Source organism: Bos grunniens, chromosome 1 (genome assembly GCF_055505025.1).
Source record: "Bos grunniens cultivar Pamir isolate PY7600 chromosome 1, Bosgru_T2T1.0, whole genome shotgun sequence".
Classification (NCBI taxonomy): domain Eukaryota; kingdom Metazoa; phylum Chordata; class Mammalia; order Artiodactyla; family Bovidae; genus Bos; species Bos grunniens.
The window spans coordinates 40,543,718-40,565,168 of record NC_141165.1 but is presented as its reverse complement, the minus strand read 5'-3'; the positions used below and the strand labels follow the sequence as shown (position 1 = coordinate 40,565,168).

Genomic DNA, 21,451 nt, shown 5'->3' with positions numbered 1-21,451 from the left:
CAAAAACAAACTACATTTGCCTTTCTTTTTTCTTTCCTTTTTGCATTTGTGTCGAAATTTGATTCCATGGTCAGTTGTGCTCTGAGTAAAAGTTCCCACAGCACGAGCAGCACTGTGTTGACGCCTTACGTCCTGAGCACAGGGGCTGCCAAGTTTGTCATCCTGAACAAGTAAGTATCTTTCAGTGGAACGTGAGTACAAATATTACAGGCATCGTATCGCCAGACAACCATGCCACGCAGCAAAGGCTTTAAAATATAAAATGATTACACAGACTGTGCAGACCCATCCCCTTAATCGTCTGCTCCAGCACCACTGGTTTCTTTGGGTTCTTTTTTTCTGGAGACCCAAGACTGATGTAGGATACATTTATTTCCATCTATGTTACTCTCAGGGCTTCCCAGCTGGCTTAGTGGTAAAGAATCCCTCTGCCACACAGGAGACTCAGGTTCAAACCCTGGGTCAGGAAGATCCCCTGGAGAAGGGAATGGCAACCCATGCCAGTATTCTTGCCTGGAGAAGCCCATGGACAGAGGAGCCTGTCAGGCTTCAGTCCATGGTGTCACAAAGGGTCAGATAAGACTTAGCTACTAAACAACAACAATGTTGCTCTCACAAAGATGTTCCAACTGACCATTTATGGACCCTTAATGTGTTTTCTATCCTATAGTCTATTGGGTTGGCTAAAAAGTTCATTTGAGTTAGTCTGTAACAGTGTACAGAAAAAACTAAATGAACTTTTTGGCCAACCCAATATATATTCCTCAACTCCAAAATCATGGAGAATTGAAACAGGCCTAAGAGCCATTTTATTGCAGATTTCATTTGGAAGATTATACACACTTTGTCTGAAAATGACTCTGAAACTCAGAGTATATCTTTTTTAATTTAAAAAAAAAAAAAAAAAAGCTTTCTATTCATCAAGGAATTAACATTCCAGTACAAATTACAAAAAGGAAAGATCCAGCTTCTCTAAGTCATTACAAAGTTAGTAGCGTAGAGCCCCTTACAAGAACAAGGCTCTCTGTGCACAGCATGAAACAAGCACAAATTTTCTGAAATGAACATAAAAACATGCACTAAAGACACACATAAAAACACATTTCAGACAATACAAAACAAACGTAACAGCAGTTCCTTCTGAAGCACACGCTGAGGGGTCTGGGAGACCACAGGAGGACACAGGAAAGTGAGACTTGACTACGTTCTGAGTATTTTAACATGGTCTTCTACCATGAGTATCTATGATCTACTTTCAAAAGAAAGTTGTAAGTCATGCAATCAGGTATCTTTCCTCAAAATCCTGCCTACGCTTTAAGCAACAGATCTACAAGATGCACAACCAGCGAATACCTCACTGAATATTGAGCTTCTTAAAACACCTTTCACACGTCTCCCCAACATCACTCCCCTGCTCCCAACTCAAAAGCACCCCTCTGATATGAGCAGCTTGGAAACAGTAAAGCACACAAACCCAGAAATGAAAGCCCAGGATCCAACTCTCTGTTCTCCCACTTTTCACAGATTTTTCTCAACCCACTTAATAAATGGAGACACACAGCTACCTCAGAGGGATTCTGTGAGGACATGCCCAAATGACGATATACAAAACCAGGCTGCAAACTACAAAAACTCCTGACAAACAGATACTTTTGCTGTATATGTTCCAAGTGTAGACGCACATGTATGTACTAATAATTCATAAAGAGCAAAGAACTAAATTTTCATTAAATTGAGATGCTGCTCAGTATTTTATTATAGAAGATTAATTTGACCAGGAGTCAGTATTAAAAGTGACTAAAAAACAGAGAAAGTGTTGAGTGGCAATGGGTTCTGAACAGGAAATTCAAGACCAAGTGATTCACCCAAAGCAACAAGACCAGAAGCAGCAGTGGTAAAGACCAAAGCAAATACAGTACACATAACAGAACTATAAACATACCTCATCTGCTCTCGGGTTACCAGAGAGGAAGATTATTAGATAATTTAAGGTCAAGAAATACTTTTTTAAAACGCAAAATCAAAACAAAAATTTCCCAATTTTTACTTAAAGGCTAGATTTCTTCAGGGCCCAGCTCATACTTAATTCTCTCAGAAAACCTCTCCTAATTTTTCCAGTCTCCCATCACTTCTTATAGGATTACAGGTAATTATGTTCTGACTATGGCTGTGTGTTCTGGGTATGCATCTTGTTTCCACAAAAATCCTTTAAGGCAGCCCCTTTGAAGGCAAATAGCACAGCCTCCTTTTGGTTAAAATTCTTCACAACATCTATTCCAATGCAGAGAATCTTAATATACCTTAAAAAAAATAATAATAGATCACTCTTTCCTCAAGTGAAATATAACAAGCTCTCTGAAAACATTTTCCTGAGAAATTCAGAAGCAATCATGAGCAGACATTACCTCTGACTTCACCAAAAATTTAACTGATCATAAATACAAACACACCCAACAATAACCACCACTACCACATACCAGCATTTCAACATGGAACAGGCTATAACATTTTTACTTTAGAAAAAGCTGAAATATGTTTCCATAGGGTAGCAATGTGGAATGCAGAGTTACACTGCAGCATATTAAACTTGATGAGAACTTTTAAAGGTTATAAACTTTTAAAGATATAAATCAGGAAAGTACAATGGCGCTTGACAGAGGTTAGGGGAGGGAGAGAGGGGAAGGAGGAGTTTATTTAATGAGTATAGAGCTTCAATTTTGCAAGATAAAAAGTTCTGGAGACCAGCTGCCCAACATCTTGCAGACAGGTAAAGACGACTGTACTATACACAGAAAATGGTTAAGATGATAAATTTGATGTGTTTTTTACCACAACTTTTAAGTCTCTGTAAATCTTACATAGCCAATTAACTGAACAGCTACACACCTAGAAAAACACAAAATTCTTCCAATTTTTGTTTCAGTCTTAAGCAGAAAGTAGCTGGCAGAATGAAAAGTAAGCTCTTGAAATATCATTTAAGGAGACCTAAAACTATAATACATTACCTGAGCTCCCTTCAAATCTTTCGCACAAAACACTGTTTTTTACAGCAAGATATCTTCCAGAAAAGGCATTAACAATCCAAAAACAGAGAGTAATAATTTGAGACTGAGATTAGGCTTGGCTGACATTTTATTTATTAACATATCAAAGTTACACCTGCACATGTCTTAAAGTCCAATAGCTGTATATGACGTTGTGAAAAACAGCAGCCTACAGTCCATAAACTCCATTTTCCATTCTCCAAAAGCAGTTATTTTCAACTCTTTTATTCATTGTGCTTCTTTTGTTTACCATTTTATCTCTAAATAACATACTTGCTGTTGTACTTCCTGATTTTAAGCATTGTCTATTGGCTTCCTTCTACAGAAGATGGTGGAATAGTAAGCTCTCCTTCACCTCCCACCAAGATGTTATGTACTCACATATTTCCTTTCTCCCATCAAATAGATTTCAATTCTGAAGCTAGTATATGTTTACAGCAGGAAAACCAAATAAGTAACCAGGTCCTTGTTACTAAAAATCATTTCATTGTCCATGTAACAGATATGATATCAATGTGAAGTCAATAATAATCTTTAATGCTAAAGGGAAACATTAGAGATAAATTGGAAATAGAAATAAAAACTCCCATGTGCATGCACAGCACGTTTGTGTGTGCGCGCGTGTGCACACACACACACAGATATGTATGTATCCATCGATGGACATGAGTTTGGGTGAACTCCGGGAGTTGGTGATGGACAGGGAGGCCTGACGTGCTGCAATTCATGGGGTCGCAAAGAGTCAGACACGACTGAGTGACAGAACTGAACTGATCCACCCACTGACACGGCTTAGATGCCATTGCACACCTCATAGCAATGATCTCTTCAGCATTCAGATCTGGCTTTCTAAACACCATTCCCCACTAGAAAGAAGCAGGGTTCCATACAGAAATGGCTGATTGCAGACCTGAGGCAGAAAAAAGTAGAAGATGAGCCTGGGAGACTTTCTGTGCCCAAAAAGGAGGTGATCAAAGTCAAATGGTGTCATGTCAAAGGATACAAAAGAGCCCGAAGCATCTTCTACTGGTCACCTCTGGACTAAACACTAAAATGAACAAGTGTAACTGGTTGTAAAATGCTGAATGAATAAATATCAGTAACTCCATAAAAATGACCAAATATAATTTTTTTAAATCAGAAAAAAAATTAGAAAAACTCATTTATTGAAAAGCTAAACATGCAATTGCAACAATTCTTACTCTGAGAAGTGATAATCATAGGAAAAGAATTTAGGATTTACTCTGCCTTTTCAAAAAAGAATTATGATTTATCACAGGTGGTGAGGGATAGCCCACTCTTACAGAAGAATGGCAATATCTAGCCATTCCCAACGAAATGATGCTTTCGAACTTGATTCATCAATGGATGCTAAACTTCCAGGTGAAAAATTACTGACGAATGGGAAGGTTTCAGGTGCTAAAGCTGTACCCGTAGGTCCTGTTCCTTCTACTGGAGAGTGGCTTTCAACAGACAGCCAGAGTTACAGCACCGATTAAAACCTATCTTTCATGCCTAGGTAAAGTATGAGTTTAAATTATGCTTATACAGGCACATCTCTCCAAGCTTTAGGGTTATTTTCATAGTAAACAAGGTGGATACCTCCTTAATGACAAATAAAAGAAAAGCCACACGTGACAATGTGGAGGCAATCTTGAAACTCAAAGCTTGTCCCTGGAATCAGAAAAAGTATACACCATCTTCAAGGACCCGAACTGAAAGTAAGCTGGTTGGCTTAGATAAGAAACCAGACTGTCAATTATGTGTTTAGCAGGGCTTATTTTTGCAGTCCAAATGGCTCAGTGAATATGTCACAAATTAATTACCCACTGAGCAAGAAGGGGAGCTGTTTCTTCTCTGTTTTGGGGAGATGATAAGGATAGTGGTTCCAAGAGTACAGTCAACCAAGAGAAGTTTCTCATCCAACCCAAACGCCCAACCCAACAAAACCTCAGGGGTACAGAGGAAATGACTGGGGTAAACAGAGCAGTTCCATGGGCAGTTTAACCACGAAAAATTTTAATCTTCTTCTAATCTGCTTCCCCCAAAAAAGGGCCTCATGTCCATGATACATCTTGTCACTTTTCACCATACTGAACACCCAACATTTCTTAGCCAGAATTAGAGCTGCCCATCTTGCAAGCAATTTCATCTATCTGTCACTTCTTGAGCTCCCTGGGCTAAACATTCTACTCTGCCTGCTCCCAGTGGCATTCATGGGAACAACGGAGTTCTGGTTCCTCTGATGCTGACCACAGCCACTGAGTCCTGCAGCCTGGGGTCTCCCTACCTTTCTCCTTAACAACACTTAGCCCCCCTGGGGCCCAGACCTGCAACATCCACACAATTCCTCCTGCACCCAGCAACCATCAGGCCACAGTGGGGAGGAAAGAGCAAACATTTTCTAGTAGGTCCACTCTGTCTGTGCCAGCACGTTACTTAACTTCTGAGGCTCGGCTCCCTCATACGCAGAACAAAATAATAAAATCTACATCGCAAGCGTGTTACGATGATTACAAATCATGTCTGTAATGTTCCCAGGACAATATATAAAATAATTAATAGAGACTGCCTAGTAATAACTGTGGTCCTAGTGCAGACTAGTTACAGTCTATATTCACCGGCCACTCACTATGTGGTGGACACTGTTCTAAATGCAAGTACTGACTCAGTTCATCCAGAAGATGCTATCAGTTACGCCCATTTACAGACAAGAAGCCAAGAGAGAGGGTTATAACAGTAACAGTAATGAAAAGTCCTTCCACGGTTCCCCATCACCCCACTCCAGCAAACACACCAGCCTTTCATCACAGCCCCATGGGTAACCGACACGCCAGGTGAACATAAACCCTGGCAGTTCCACGTCAAACCTCTTCCTCTGCTTATCTCATTCTTCGGCCAGAAATGCCCTTCTCTGCACAACAGCCCCCAACCCTACCTCCCCACCACCCCCCACCCCCAAAAATCCCGCTTCTTCCAAAACTGCACTCAAATGTCACTTCCCCTGTGACATCCCTGGGCTTCCCAAGTCCTCTGGGACTCCCTCTGCATTTTATTCGCGTCACTGTTTCCTTTCCTTCCTCCACTGTCTGGACTGTTTGGCCATGTGCCCCCTCCCTCTGCTGTAAACACCGAGGGTGCAGGAACCACACTCTCCCCTCCGTCCCCACTGGCCAGGCACAGTGCCCAGCAGAAGCCTCAGAGCAGAGTTAGGACACGTGTGTTGAGGGGCTGCGTGCACGTGACACATCGGGGTACTCCTCTGTGAGCTGGGGGTAAAGCACCTCTCTCACAGGGCTCCGGAATAATAAGTGAGAGCTGGGACAGAGGAAACATAGAGCCTGAGCAATGTTCGCTAAGAAACCGGGAAGACTGCATCACAGCCACTCTAGCTACCCCATGGAGGACCGACTGTTCTCACACGACAGGAAATACCGTCCTGGGGCCTGACAGCAAGATGGGGAGCAATCCCAAGGCTGGAAAGTTCATTCTCCCAGCACACGTCGGGAACACCAAAGTCCCACTTAACACAGGATTGAGAGCAGTTCCATAATCTCTCCAGAGATGCTGTTACAGAAACAGACTGAGAGAGCAAACTTTTGGGTACCAGGGGGAAGGATGGGAGAAGGAATAGTTAGGGAGTTTGGGAAGGACATGCACATGCTGGTGTATTTAAAATGGATAACCAATAAGGACCTACTGCATGTATAGCACAGCAAACTCTGCTCAGCGTTCTGTGACAGCCAGGATGGGAGGGGCAGTTTAGGGGAGAATGGATACATGTATATGTACGGCTGCGTCCCTCTGCTATTCACCTAAAACTACCACAACACTGTTAATTGGCTATACCCCAATACAAAATAAAAAGTTCAAAATAGGGGGAAAAAAGAGATGCTGTTAACAGTTAATAGCAATAATGATAGTAAATACTAGATGTATACGATGAATTCATAACCATTAACTCAGCAACAATAAGACTGCTCCTTATAGCAGGGGAAATTCCTGCACATAAACAGAGAAGGTTCTGTGTTATTTACTGTAAAGTCACATTTCCCAATCTGTTCAAAGATTTTAATTACATAACTGTAAAGTTTCACTTTTTTATTTTTATGTATTAGCTATCCCATTTTAAATGCTTTTCTCTGGTGAACTCAAAATATTTAAAATATTTAAAAACAAAACTCCATTCAATTCTAAAACATATTTAAAATCAAATATGTGTCATGCCTGGTGTTTTCCCTCAAGTCTGTTAACACTAATATCTATGGGACAGCATTTTCTAAACATCATATCCACCTGTAATCTTTTTTTCAGGTCTTATAAAGAAGGAGAACTAGTTTCTTCTCCCAAGCTTACCTAAATCACTTCTATTTTAAAATCTTGGTCCCATGTGGTGCTAGTGTAAAGAACCCGCCTGTTAATGCAGGTGACATAAGAGATTCAAGCTCAAGCCCTGGACTGGGAAGATCCCCTGGAGGAGGGTATAGCAACCCACTCCAGTATTCTTGCCTGGAAAATCCCATGGACAGAAATGCCTGGTGGGATCCATGGGGTCCCAAAGAGTTGGACGTGAAGTGACTTAGCACGCATATACACTCTGATGTTAGGATTTGTCCTAAATGCAGTTTTAACCATGAAGCATTTTAATCTTCTTCTAACCTGTTTCCCCAAAAAAAGGGCCTCATGTCCATGATACAACCTTTGACCCCCTTGAAATTACACATGAAACCTCACCCAGAAACCCAAGGCCCCTCTCACTCCCTGTCACTTTCGGGTACAAACTACACTGGATACCCCTTTGCCCTCTGCAGTCTCCCCGGGGTAGAAACTCACTTCATCTACATCTGAGATCTGTAACTCTGCATAATGACAGTGAAGATTTCTGCATTGCTACATTTAAAGAATTTACACACAGGTCTGCTCCCTTGTTGCTGTTAGCCCACTTAACTTTAGGAAAAACTCTCTTCAATAAAATCAAACAGCAGTGCTTTATAGCTCTGTTCCAGCGCTGAATGTAGGAACTGAAAATAAAACATATGTTTCTATTACAAAGGAATAAAGGCCATTTCTACCGAAAACACTTTACAAATCCGACGAACGATCATCAAGACAACAGAAGCCATAAAACCAATGCCAGAAAAGGGTGACACTTGACAGTCAATCTTGCCCCAAATGTGCTGAACGGTTCTTTTCACCATCACAGCCAGAACACAGACACTATTACTGCAAGTTAATCTTCTGAAGTGTATGCAATTTAATCCAACTCAACACATATATATATGTGTGTACACTTGCTTGGCTGTACAGCTTGCTTGGAGTGTGAAAGTTGCTACATTATGGCTATGTCTACACAGCCAAATGCTTCCAAATACACTGTGTCATTTGCTTATAGAAGCTGAAGAAGGTGCTGAAGACAAAGTGGAAAGTGAGGGGTACCAGGTGCAACAGAGGGGTGGCAAATCAAGATCAGATATTTGAACCTGTGTGCTCTTATCATACAGTGTAGTATAAATAGTACACTACTTAAAACACAGGTAAGAATAAAGAAAGAGCAATCGGATATTTACCCAAATCACTTCTTGATTACAAAGGATAAGATAGCAAGTTTTCAGGGGAGAAATCTGGGAGACACCATCTCAAGGTTATCACCACTGGTCCCAGGACAATGTGCTGGGAGGAACTGAGACACTCACAGCATTGCCTCTGAGGTGTTCCCACCAAATGTGCATACCATGAATCTGATCACGAGTAACTGGACAAATACAAATCAGGGGACTTCCGACAAATAATTGGCCTATCGCCTTCAAACATGTTAAGGTCACAAAAAAGAAAGGCTGAAGAGCATGACCATTAAAGGCTATGTGGACTGGATCAGGGTGGAGGGGACCCACAGCTGAAGAGACTAAGGACTTTACTTTCAGTCACCCAGCCACAGAGCAGCAGAGCCAGGATGACTACAGCCAAAAGCTCTTTCTGAGATGTTGGACCTAAGAGGTTTGGGGTGAACTCCTAAAATTCATGCATTTTTAAAATACTTTTAGCCTTAAATGCTTATTTTTAAGATCAATACTCTACCACGAGAAAAGGACAGTGGGCAACTTTCACAGATGTAACATTCACACTTTTTAGTACACATAAATAATAAAAAAAAAAATGCAATGCTTTGTAAATAAACTGAACTGAAAAACAGAATCGTGTGTGTTATGTGGTTTAAGAAAAATGAGAAAACCCAGCTAGTGGGTGAAAGGTGAACCGAGGCAACTATCTGTTGTGGTTGTGCAAACAAAAGAAATTTTGGCGGGGGTGGGGGGGGGTGCGCTTTAGAAAGTAATCCCCACCCCAAACCAACTGGTTACGTTCGTAAGGATATTAATAGTAAAAGTAACGAATCTGGGGCTTCTTTAGTGGTTCAGTGGCTAAGACTCCAAACTCCAAAGCAAAGTGAAGTTGCTCAGTCATGTCCAACTCTTTGCGACCCCATGGACTGTAGCCCACCAGGCTCCTCTGTCCATGGGATTCTCTAGGCAAGAGTTCTGGAGTGGGTTGCCATTTCTCCAGGGGATCTTCCCGACTCAGGGATCGAACCCAGGTCTCCCGCATTTCAGGCAGATGCTTTAACCTCTGAGCCACCAGGGAAGCCCTAAGCAACAAAGCAAGGGGCCAGGGTTCAATCTCTGGTCAGGGAACTAAGATCCCACATGCCACAGCTAAGAGTTCATGTGCCACAACTAAAGCACCCAATGAAGACCTGGTGCAGCCAAATAAATAAATAAATTTTCAAAAAGCTAACGAATCCAACAAGAAGTCCTTGATGTTCTGAGCTAGACACTGGAGCCAGACATTCCTCCATTTGGCAGAAGAAACCACACATCCAGGTGATACATTTATATCTGGGGCCCCTAAAAACATTCTTCATAAAAGATGAGAGTCTATCAGATTTTAATTTATCCTAAAATTGTTTTACATTTCATCTGAATCATTCCTCCAAAACCTTTTTGTTTTTTTTGGTTTGTGGTTGTTTTTTTTTGGTTTTGGTATTTTTGCCTTTCTGTGATTTTGACAGTTAAAATCAGGAAAACATGAACAGGAACAAGTTATCAAAAAATATGAAGAGCATCTAAGGAATGGCAGAGGAGTCTCTCCGTTATAGCCAGTGATGCTGAAAATTTCAAGAATTACAAATTGGGGCAAACAAGAAAAAAAAAAAAAAAAAGCATGTATGCACTACCTACCCGCCCCTCCCCCGCTGCCACCACCACACACACACACACACACACACACGCCTCAAGCCTAATTATTCATTTATTATTCTTAAGCACTGCTGAGCATCTTCTGTGTGCCAGGTACTGCCCTAAGATACCAAGCATAGAACATATCTGACAAAATATCTCAGGAAGGAACAGTACAGTTCAGAGTCAGAAGTAGGAGGTGATCAATTAATTAGAATATAACAAGAGCTATGAAGAAAAATGAAGCAGGACAAACAAAGTGACAGGAAGATGACATTCTGACTGCGGTGGTCTGAGAAGGCTTCTCAGAAGTGCCCTCTGAGCTAAGCCGGGAGTAGGGGGATGGAGCAGGCCCGGGGGACAACGGAGGATGGGAGGGAGAGCGGCACCCACAGGTCAATGCCTGAGGCCACGGCTTGCACACAGGCGGCTGCTGCTGCTGCTGACCGAGGCTGAGAGAGACAGGCGGCCATGAGAGGACGCTGAGCACAGGTGTAGGCCATGATTTATGTCCTAGCAGGGCCACTCTGGCTACAAGTAGAAAATTGTCATTAGAGGAGCAAGAACAAAAACAGGATCAGCTACAGGCCCTGCAAGAAACAGGGCAGGCATGGGGGTGGGTTGGGGAGTGGGGGTGCTTTGGGCCAGGGTAGAAGCAGTGGAAAGAGGAATACATAGTTGGACTCTGGCTGTATTTTAAAAGTAAACAGGATTGCGGAGGGAGTGAATGTCGAGTTCTGAAAGAGAAAAGCCCAGAAGGACTATGTCTTTTACCCTATCCACCCGGTGACTATGTACAACATTACTGAGGAGAAGTCGGCAGAAGGAGTAAGTTTAGGCATGGTAGGAAATTAAGACTTTCACTTGATACACATCAGGTTTTAGATGCTAGTCATCAAAATAGAAGTGACTAGTAAGCAACTAGATACCCAAGCTGTGGGGAGAAGTATTAGCAAATGCAACAGATACATGCAGAGACACATATGAGAGAGAAAGGGTAGAGAAGTAGAAAGAACTGCACATACATGTGTGTGTCTGAATGAAGAAAAGCTCAAGAAAACATGGAAAATGTGAAAAGAAACAAACACTGCACTGTATCTACTTCAGCACCATTTGAAAATGCTGCAATGGAAGGTACTATTCTAGTAATTAAAGAAAGGGGAGGCATTTCTTCAGTTTCCCCCAGTAAAATAATAAGCTAATAAAAAAAAAAAAAGGAGGGCTTGTCTCGTAGCTCAGTCAGTGCAGGAACCCGCCTGCAGTGCAGGAGACCCAGGTTCAATTCCTGAGTCCGGAAGATACCCTGGAGAAGGAATGGGCAACGCACTCCAGTATTCTTGCCTGGAAAATCCCATGGACAAAGGAGCCTGGCAGGCTACAACTTCGCGACTAACCCACCAGTGAAAAAAATTAGATACAGAATGAATAAAAGAATACCGTGAAAACAACACTCAGAGACAACCGCTGGTAACTTGGTGAATTATTTCCTCCCATTGTTTTCTTGATATTTACCTACTGACACACAGACAACACAGTTTGGTTTTGCTTTCTAGACATAGTTCATTTTTGCTGGTTATTCTGACACACATGAGATAATGCTAAACTCCATGAAATTAGGCCATTTTTTTTGCTTTGTTTTGAATCTAGATTTCCGTGCTTTTAGAGTATCTTTACTCTTCAGTTCACCAAGGCTCCCTCAACCTCTCCAAACACATCACACCCTAACTCACTCATCTGGGCTGCTGCCTGACATCGGAAGACATCTGTCCTTTCCATTCCTGCTGCTCCTCAGAGCTTTGCAATTGGGGTGGGAGTGGGGTGTCTGTCTTATGAAACCATAAGCACATTTCCATTTCACTAAGAATTCTTTGTAAACCTAATCTCTCAATGGAGTCTTTATGTATCATCCTCTGTGCACATTTCTAATGTGGCATCAGATCTTTTATAAAGCATGTTTTAGCACTGCCTCAAGGAGTCACTGTCTAGTCACTCAAAGAGTGGAAACTAACTGAAAACCGCTTCTCTTCAGTTCATTCAACAAATGCCCACCAGAGCGTGTGTGTGCACACACGTGCACACGGATGTGAGCGGATGACAGACACAAAATCTTAAAAGACAGTTTCAGACAGAGAAACACGCTGTGAATAAAACAACCACCCGTGAGAACGTAACTGCAGGAAGGTGAGAAAAAGAGAGGATGCTATTTATCTGGGTGTCCCAGGAAAAACCTCCTCAGGAAATGACCCTCGAGCAGAAGCCTCAGTGGAGCAAACGAGGCTGCAGACACCCTGAAGAAGAACAACCCAAGTATGTGCCAAGCTGCTCCAGTCGTATCGGACTCTTTGCAACCCCATGAACTGTAGCCCACCAGACTCTCCTTTCCCTGAGATTCTCCAGGCAAGAATACTGGAGTGGGTTGCCATGCCCTCCTCCAGGGTATCTTCCTGACCCAGGGATCAAACCCATGTCTCCATCGGCTCCTGCACTGCAGGCAGATTCTTTACCACTGAGCCACCAGGGAAGCCCCACAATCCAAGTACAGGGAAGAAGAAAGACAGGGGCCCTGAGAAAGGAAGGAGCCTGCATGTTGGAGGGATATATGGAAGGCTGTGTGGCTGAAATGTCACAGGAAGAGGGGGCCAGATCATGGATGGCCCTGCAGGAGAAAATCTGGATCCTTATTCTCACTGTGATGAAAAACTACCATAACGTTACAAACAGGAACATGAAATGGTATGATTTAGGCTGAGCAAACAGCGTGGTGGCTGTGGAGAGACTAGAATGTAAGGAGCAAAAATAAAGGCAGGGAGACCAGTTAGAAGACTGTGACCATTCTCCAGCCAAGAGATGGGGTGGTGGAAGCACAAGTCAGTCAAAGTGGTGGTGAAGTGTTTAGGACACATTTTGCAGCTAAGAGCAACAGGACGTGCTGAGAGAATTGGGAATCTGTGCCTGAGGAAACAGAATCAGCCCCTATCCACACCGCTAATGACTTAGCTTCCCTAACGGACCTTCTCAGTACTCAGCTCGCTGGGCTGGGTACAGGAGGTGCAGGCAACAATGACTTACAGGATAATTTAAAATGTATCACACTGTCTCACTTACCCAAATTGGGATCAGTGGCCGGACGTTTCTTAATTTTCGCTTCAGAAATAGCAGAGTAATAGGCACACGTCATCTTGATCAGCCATGTTGCTCGAACCATTGGCACTGAATACTTCGCTAAATATGCAAAAACATCTTCTTTTTTACTAAGGATGGGAACCTAGAAAGAAATAACGTATTTATAATCATCCCATATTATATTCATCGCTAGGCCAGCCTAAAGAAAGGGGAAGTGAAAGAGACTCTTAAGTCCATGCTGACTCTGACAAAGTTACTCTTCATGGATTTTCAAACAGCACATATGGTTTTTAAAAAATAATAAAACATTTTAAGCAAATTTTAATAAAAAATAATTGACACTGTATGTTTAGTGCACTGGTGGGACAGTTTTATCAGTTGTGCTTTCTTATTTATAAAAACAAATTATTTTCAAGCTCTCAGATGCTGAAAGCTACTCCTTGCATCAACAATAGAGGGAAATAATTTCATGACAGTCCTCCAAAGAGTTTAATCTCAAAATTGGAAAGGACAGATCATGAGAAAACCTACCCCCACTCTATATCTTATTGAAGGGCATTTTTGTATAAAGCTTTCCAACTGTAACATTTCATAAGAATGAAAATTTCCAGAAAGCTTCTAAAAGAGCCTTTAGCCCAAAATTTTAAATAGAGGCTAAAATGATGGCTCAGTGAATCTGCCTAATAAACACGGCGCTAGAAATAGCTGGGTAATTAATTCACTGGTTGAGAGTGGGCACTTGAGGCAGTTAATTATTTCTTCCAGACCACAAAGGTACTATTTAGCAAATTAGTATCCCAGTGTACTGCTGAATGGCTTGCAAGAGTTAATCCGGTCTTGTAGAATTCCTCATAAATACCCTAGGAAGAGCCCATTAATCTATACGTATCTATCCAATTTATGAATACAGGGTAACACAGCGGACAAAGGGCACGTTGGCTACAACGCAGCAGTTTGGGAAAATTGAGATGGAGAAGCAGGCGTTGTCCCACTCCCAGCTCCCAACAGCAATGAGTACCTCTGTGTTTCATTCCTGGCCCTAGTCTGTGTGATTAAACCCATCACTCCCAGGCCCTTCATGTATGAATGAGATAAACTGACCCTGTCTACTTCACAGTAGGGTGAGGAGGATAAAGCAAAAAAATTACATTTATCAAAATTATGACAACTTTCGTTGTTGCCAGTTCCAAAGATTTCTTCATGCCCCCCAAAATATTCTCAAGCCATGGACTCTACCCACCTAAGAAAATTCTGGAAACCACAATTATAAATATCACTAGCCCTGGTTTCTATGTCCCAAAGTCTTGCTCAATTTTTGTCTTGAAAAATCAAAGCTTCAAACCAGCTAATTTATTCATATAGCATGGCATTTTTCTTAGTTAGCCAGTGGCTTAGACAGTGGGTTTTTTGCATTATACATATGTTACAAACTTGACAACTCACAATCTTGGTACAGTGTAATCCTAGAATTAAAAAGTGGTTTTTGTACATAGCCCTTCAAAACAAGATATCTTTTGCACCTGGTTCTTCCCAAAGAAACTTCAAGCTGCTCCCATGATGAAGGAAAGCTGTCTGGCTGGACCCTGAGATGCAGTGTGTCCATAAAGTGTACTTTATGGTCAATGTAACAGACTTCTGACCGTGTACTATTCCTGCCATGGTTGCTGACTTTAGAACGTAAGTCCCATGACAGAGGCAACTACATCACACACCACATAACTAAAAAGGAGGTGAAAGGGACACAGCCTAAAGCTGTAAAACGTCCTCTCTGTGGATAACGGTGAGACATTTTAACAAGAAAATGTCCTGAACATTTAGCTTACAAGACACATCTTCCAGGGAGCACAAGGCTTGGGTTTACTATCACTTAGGCGGGGGAGAGGAAAAGCACAAGACCAGACTGCTGTATTCTTCACTAGGACAGACAGTACAGTATCAGGGAGTTAAATTTTAGCTGTCAAGGTCAGGTTCCCCGCTAGGTAAGATGTACCAAAAGACTATATATCATATATAAAATCAAGGCTTAAAAATAAGGCAAACGCAAAAAGTAAAGTTAGCACCTCCATAGAAGTATTAACAGTAGTATCTTTATAGAAGCCTAAAGGGTTTCTTTTGAGCAGCAACTGACAAGAAGGAGTGGGGGGAGGGGTACATTTTGATCATGCGAAACGTTTAGATGAAATAGCAGGCAAAGCTGAGTCTTCCATGAACAGCAGCACAAAGCAAACCTGCAGCTCACTGCCCTTGCTGGCAGAACCCTAACAAAAACGGTTGGCTCAAATCAAGGGTTTTGGAATTCAGAAGAACATATGTGAAGAAAGTTATTTAATTAAGGAAGAAAACACATTTTGATGGTTTTGTCAAATTTACAGTTTGGGCCAACTCAGGAAGGAAAATATGTTTACACTGACTGAAGTATGACTTCCTGCAGAGATGGATTCCATTTTCAGCCAAGAAACCATCTGACTTCAACTTGTAGCTGAACCCAGGCAGTCACCGGGCAGCTGTTTGGTTTCTGAATCAAGCTGGAATTGCATCTAAGTACCAAAAGAAAAGTAAGACACCTAGCACGTGGTGGTCTTCCACTGGCCAAAGGGCCACCCTTGAATCACCTTTCTCTTCGCAAGCTCCTTACCATCAGCATCCCGTTTGCTGGGTAGTGATAGAGGGAAATTCCTGAGACCACAGCAATCAAAGTCACCGGAAGTGAAACACATCATTCCTAGTGAGCTGTGCCAAAGGCTAGAAGGATATATCCCCAGAAGCAAGAAGTCTCCTTTTCCAAATCTAGCTATGACCATGGTTGAATTAAGAGGCCTTTTGTAGGTCACTGATGACCTTTCTGAGGCTAAACACATGGGGCACTGTGGAGCTTTACAGCAGCAGAAAACCAGGTCTGGAAACTTGATCCCGTCCCACACAGGAAACTATTTTGAACTCTAGATCAGAGCTGGAAGATGACTCAGGATCTTAACAGGAAAATGAAGGTCTTCTGTACTAAGCCACCTCACAGATAAATATCAGAAATTAACAAGATGTATTTAAACTTCCTAATATGAAGGAACATGTGGAGAATGCCATTTTCTACCCAATTCTACAGAACTGTCACCATCTCAGGAGGATGAAATGCTGAGGAAGGGATGGGACGGAATGGCTCTTGAAATGCCCAAGAAATGAATAAGTCAAAGTATATTCAATGGTTTCACAAAGAAAATATATTTTAACTTTGCAAAGAGAATTAATGTCAGGGCTTACCTGAGGGACACCTGACTTGGCCAGAGGCAGCTCCTAATAAAGAGAGAAGAACAGTGGCTAATACACTGCACCACAATTCATCGCCCTCCATAAAGATGAGAGGCCATTACACCCCTTAAAGCAAGGGCATCAATTCCTCACCAGTACTTGCCTGCAGGAAATATCCCCAAAAAATACATTCTAAAAGCTTACAAAAAAGGCAAACCTAAAAAGAAAGACATCAGGCTGGCTACATAGGAGTGGAAGGTACTAACCCACATGGAGGGTATGAACTATTGGTAGAAATACATCAAGTATTGAAGGATCGCCCTTGACTTCTGTGGCCTTCAGATACAATTCACACACCCCTGTGGGCCCACGTGGTAAATGCTGAACAGTGGAAAAGAAATGCTCTGTGGTTCAGCCTGTGTTGAGACAGAGGCACTCCCTGAGTAGCAAGAGGGGGTTATGCTGATGATTGCGCTTTGCAAGGACTTCAGTTGCCTTTAAGCACTAGCATCTACGAAAGGCAACATGATGCTCTGACATTAGGGCAAAATGAAGCCAATGGGAGCTACAGGCACTATTTTCAAAGAGTTGCTTTAGAAAACAAACAAGTAAATACACAAAGGAGCTCTCCTCTCACCTGAGCCTGCACCAAGCCATTCGTGAAAATTTAAGAATGGAAAATGGGCTCTCCTGAAACTAAAGGGTTTCAGGGGAGATGAGAAAGACCTGGGAATTATTTGAAAGGTATGTAAGAAGTCAGAGATCAAGACTAACAGGGAGGTTTCTGGCTCTCATCTAAATTTCAAAGGACGTTTTATATTATAGGGACTATAAGATTGTTGAATGTGTGCAGTATTTCCCATTTGAGGAAAATGATCAAAGGCAAAGATCCTAAAAGAAGCCTCCCTTCCCTCCCTCCACTTCCCCCTCCTCCAAAAAGCTGGGAACTATGAATAAAACTGCCCCATTTTGTTCTGAAACTTTTTCAAAGATGTTCTTTATGCACACACAGAATCACTATCTTTTATCTCACTTGTTCAGAAAGAGACTTAGGTTAAAAATTTGGATGGACGCTTTTCAAGACAAGGAAATAACATTAAAGTGAGGATTTCTATTCAATGCATTTTGGACACCATGGCCTAAGAAAACTGAGAATGTAACAAGAATAAATGAAGTCTCACTGCCCGTTCTTGATTTTAAAACCCTGTCTACTGCATCAACAGCTTCCTGTGTGGCATGTTCAGGTCTCCAGATGTCCCTGGCACCACATGCCGCCAAAACGAAGGGCCAACAGCCTATGAGCAGCACACACCTGCCACTGAAACTCTGAGTTGTGGAGAGAACTGGAGAACAGAAATATACACTTCAACATTATCCCAAATAGTTTCATTTCTTTAAGGCCACAAGGAAAACAACGCAAGAAATACTTAAATACCTTTTTTGCCAAAATAGCAAGTGGTTTATTTCCTGCTAAGTCAGAAAACCAGCTATGAATCGCACTCTGGGATCGAGCAGTAACCAGCCAATAATTATCTTTAGCATTAACTTGTGGTTTCTTCTTTCCGGTGTCCTGGAAAGTGTTAAGCTTTAGTTTCTCAGCTAATATGCTGCTAAAATAAGCTCCGATCTGTGGAAGGGAAAAAAAGAAAAGGTTTAAAGACAAAAAGCAAGAATGTTAGTAATGTACATATTAGTATTTCATTTGTATTAAGTGAAAATCTTCAAAGAGTCCATCAGAAAATAAAAGAGGAATTTGAGACCTTGAAGCCAAGAGATGTAATTTCCTTACACTAACATAACACAGAAGTTCCCAGAGCACCTTTGTTTCACTACTCACAAGCAGTTTGGGGGAAAAAAAGCACCTTTGAAAATCTCTGTAAGATAAAATTAATTACATACTGAATAAATTTCAAGAGAAGGGGTTCTGCTTTAATCTTCAGCTCTATGTCTTTTTCATAATACACACTCTTTTGGAGAGAACCTTTTTCCTGTGAGGTGTTGCATACAACAGCAGAACCTAGTAATCTCACAGTAATCATTCTTTTCCTTGTTTTATCTTAATAGCATGTATTTTTGGAAAGGAAACTCTGTATTTACACTCAGTGCCTTTAAAAAAAAATTAGTCTAGAGAAATCTAATTTATTTAAATGGAAAATTACAAAAGGTTCAATTAAATTAAATATTCAACGTTTTTGATAGAGCTGCCAATTTCATGAGTACAGGCATTTCAAGAGAAAGCTAATGTTACTTGCTCTGAATGGAACAAAGTAGCAAAGGGAGCTTCTGTGAATGACTAGCATTTTCAAATTAACCATGCTTAAAGAGGACAAAGGAAAGAGACAGGGACAAGAGCGGAGGGGACTAATATCGAAAAACTCAATGAATCCACAGAAAACCTGTTGGAATTTCCAAGAATCCTATCACAGCATCACATTGTGTCCTCTGGAAATTCTTTAGTACCAGGATGTGGACAACAATTTCTAATGAATACCTTCAATAAGGTTAGCAGACAGCAGCAACCATGATTAAAACAAAATGCCTACCATGCTGCAGCAGGATAAGAATCACTGCCTTGGTTAATGCTCACAAGTCAATGAACCATTCGTCTACAGGCTGGAGCACAGCTGGAAACAATTAGCCGAGTCTATCTACCAGGGTGAATAACTGGTACAACTTGTCTAATGTGAATTGGCATCTCCTGCTCCTTGAGATTGATATACAATGAAAAAGTTTGTTTTGCTAAGTTGATGTAACAGGGCAATAAAAATTACAGTAATTAGAAAAAAAAAAGAAGTCTGAACTTTAATTTTCTTAAACAAATTCATAGTATGGTTTTATTTTTTAAGCAAAGTGTGCAGAATATCCAGAGAATAAATTAAATGCAAAAATTCAGCAAAAAACAGTTGTTTGAAAATAAGCAAGTTTCTCAAGCAGTATTTGGTGAGTCTTTGCACCAATGACATGAAACACCTACCTATGTAGATTGTTTTATATTTAAAAGATTCCTTATTTGCAATTATGTATGAGCAGTTTAATCAAAATAAAGGCATAAAACAATTTTAAACTAGTCTGAGAACTACCAAGAATATCCACAGTGATCTGAAGAGACTATTTAATTAAACCAAGCCAATCATTAAAGAGCTTTGCAAAAATTATGTTTTAAAAAAGTCTGGGCAATTTCTTGCAATTATACTCTTTTCTGTGTATTTAATAATAGCAATGGAACATAGGGACTGTATATATGTTTTACTTCCTAACAAACTTTATGAACAATAACTGTAAGCAAAGTCAAACTTCCCAAAAAACAAGCTCAGAGAAAATTCATGACAGAACTCAAAAATAAATAAATAAATACATCACCATACATTTAATTTTATTCTAACAGCAATATATTCACATTATTCCAAAATCAAAGAAAAAAAGTTAAGAGCCTCATTCCCAGCTCCCAGTGCCTGCCTCCAAGTAACCACCTTGATGAGTTTGTCTTTCCAGTGTTTCATCATGTGTGAATACACACAAACACACACAAATGTATTTTTGTCTTATCTATACCTCATTATGTACACTGAGTAAATCTGAGAACCTTCCTTCCATATCTGCATATGGAGACCATCCTCGTTCATTTTCACAGACAAATAATAATGTACTGTGTGGATACCCACATTGTATCTAATCAAGTCCCTGTTGATGGACATTTAGAGTGTTCAAATTTTTGCTATTACAAATCACATTGAAGCGAACAGCCTTTCCTACTGAATATTTCAGTTGCCAGTTTAGCAAATTACATATCCTTGTGTATAAATGTATGCATATAAAGAGATCTGAAATAATACACAAATTTTTAACAATGTTTATCTCTGGTTAAAACAAAACAAGAATAGAAATTCATCTGTATGCTTGATTTCTCTTTATCTGAATGCATGCTTTTTCAATTTAATGAGTAAAAGTACTTCAATATTTGAAAACAGAAATAACTCAGAGAGGACGAAAAACCAAACCTTAAAAGAATACAAACAAAAACAGATAAATCTATCTATATATCTAATTGTTAACATAATTACACAGAAAAAAGACTTAGTTCAAGAAACATGTTTAACACAACACTGACTACATTTTCTTAATGAAAATGAACTTTAACTTAAAGTTAGTCTGAAGACAAAAAGTATGGTAAAGGAATTGTAGGCTTTACAAAATTAATATTGCTGTTGGAATGACACTGGTATAATTTATTCTGGAACTTTTTATGTATAACTGGACTCAGTGAGGACTTCCCTGGTGGCTAGATGGTAAAGTGTCTGCCTACAATGTGGGAGACCCAGGTTCAATCCCTGGGTCGGGAAGATGCTCTGGAGAAGGAAATGGCACCCCACTCCAGTATTCTTGCCTGGAAAATCCCATGGATGAAGGAGTATAGTGGGCTACAGTCCATGGGGTCGCAAAGAGTTGGGACACGACTGAGTGACTTCACTTTTTTTATGTATATTGTAAGATAGAGTAAATGAATAAACAAGTCGATACTGCTGGGATTCAGGGTTCTTGCTTTGAGAGAAAGGAGATATAGTGATGGAAAGGGGACAAGTAAGGGAAAAACTCTGTGGTACATGAGTTAGAATGGACAGATGGAAAGGAGAGAGGAAGGGAGGGAAGGAAGGAGGAAAGAAATCTAAATATATCTATCATCTCTGTCCATTGAAAGGTCCTAGACGTTGCAACCAGAGAAGGCAATGGCAGCCCACTGCAGTACTGTTGCCTGGAAAATCCCATGGATGGAGGAGCCTGGTAGGCTGCAGTCCATGGGGTCGTGAAGAGTCG

The 21,451-nt window shown here is 40.9% G+C and overlaps 1 protein-coding gene across 21 annotated transcripts in view; it reads right to left on the bottom strand.

Moving 5' to 3' along the window:
* Positions 1 to 21,451, bottom strand: part of MED12L (mediator complex subunit 12L) — a 364,655-nt gene that overhangs the window by 304,848 nt on the left and 38,356 nt on the right. For 12 of the 21 annotated variants that reach the window (XR_015160227.1, XR_015160244.1, XM_086390493.1 and 9 more), the window contains 2 exons: positions 18,075 to 18,266; positions 13,379 to 13,538 (listed from right to left, as the gene is read on the bottom strand). Coding sequence is in view for 19 of the 21 variants with exons in the window: in XM_086390493.1 (XP_086246619.1) it covers positions 13,379 to 13,538; positions 18,075 to 18,266 (352 nt within the window). In the remaining 2 variants the exon portion in view is untranslated. Of the gene's footprint in view, positions 1 to 13,378; positions 13,539 to 16,651; positions 16,685 to 18,074; positions 18,267 to 21,451 lie in introns of all 21 variants that reach the window. The other 9 variants (XM_086390411.1, XM_086390512.1, XM_086390450.1 and 6 more) reach the window with 1 other exon arrangement.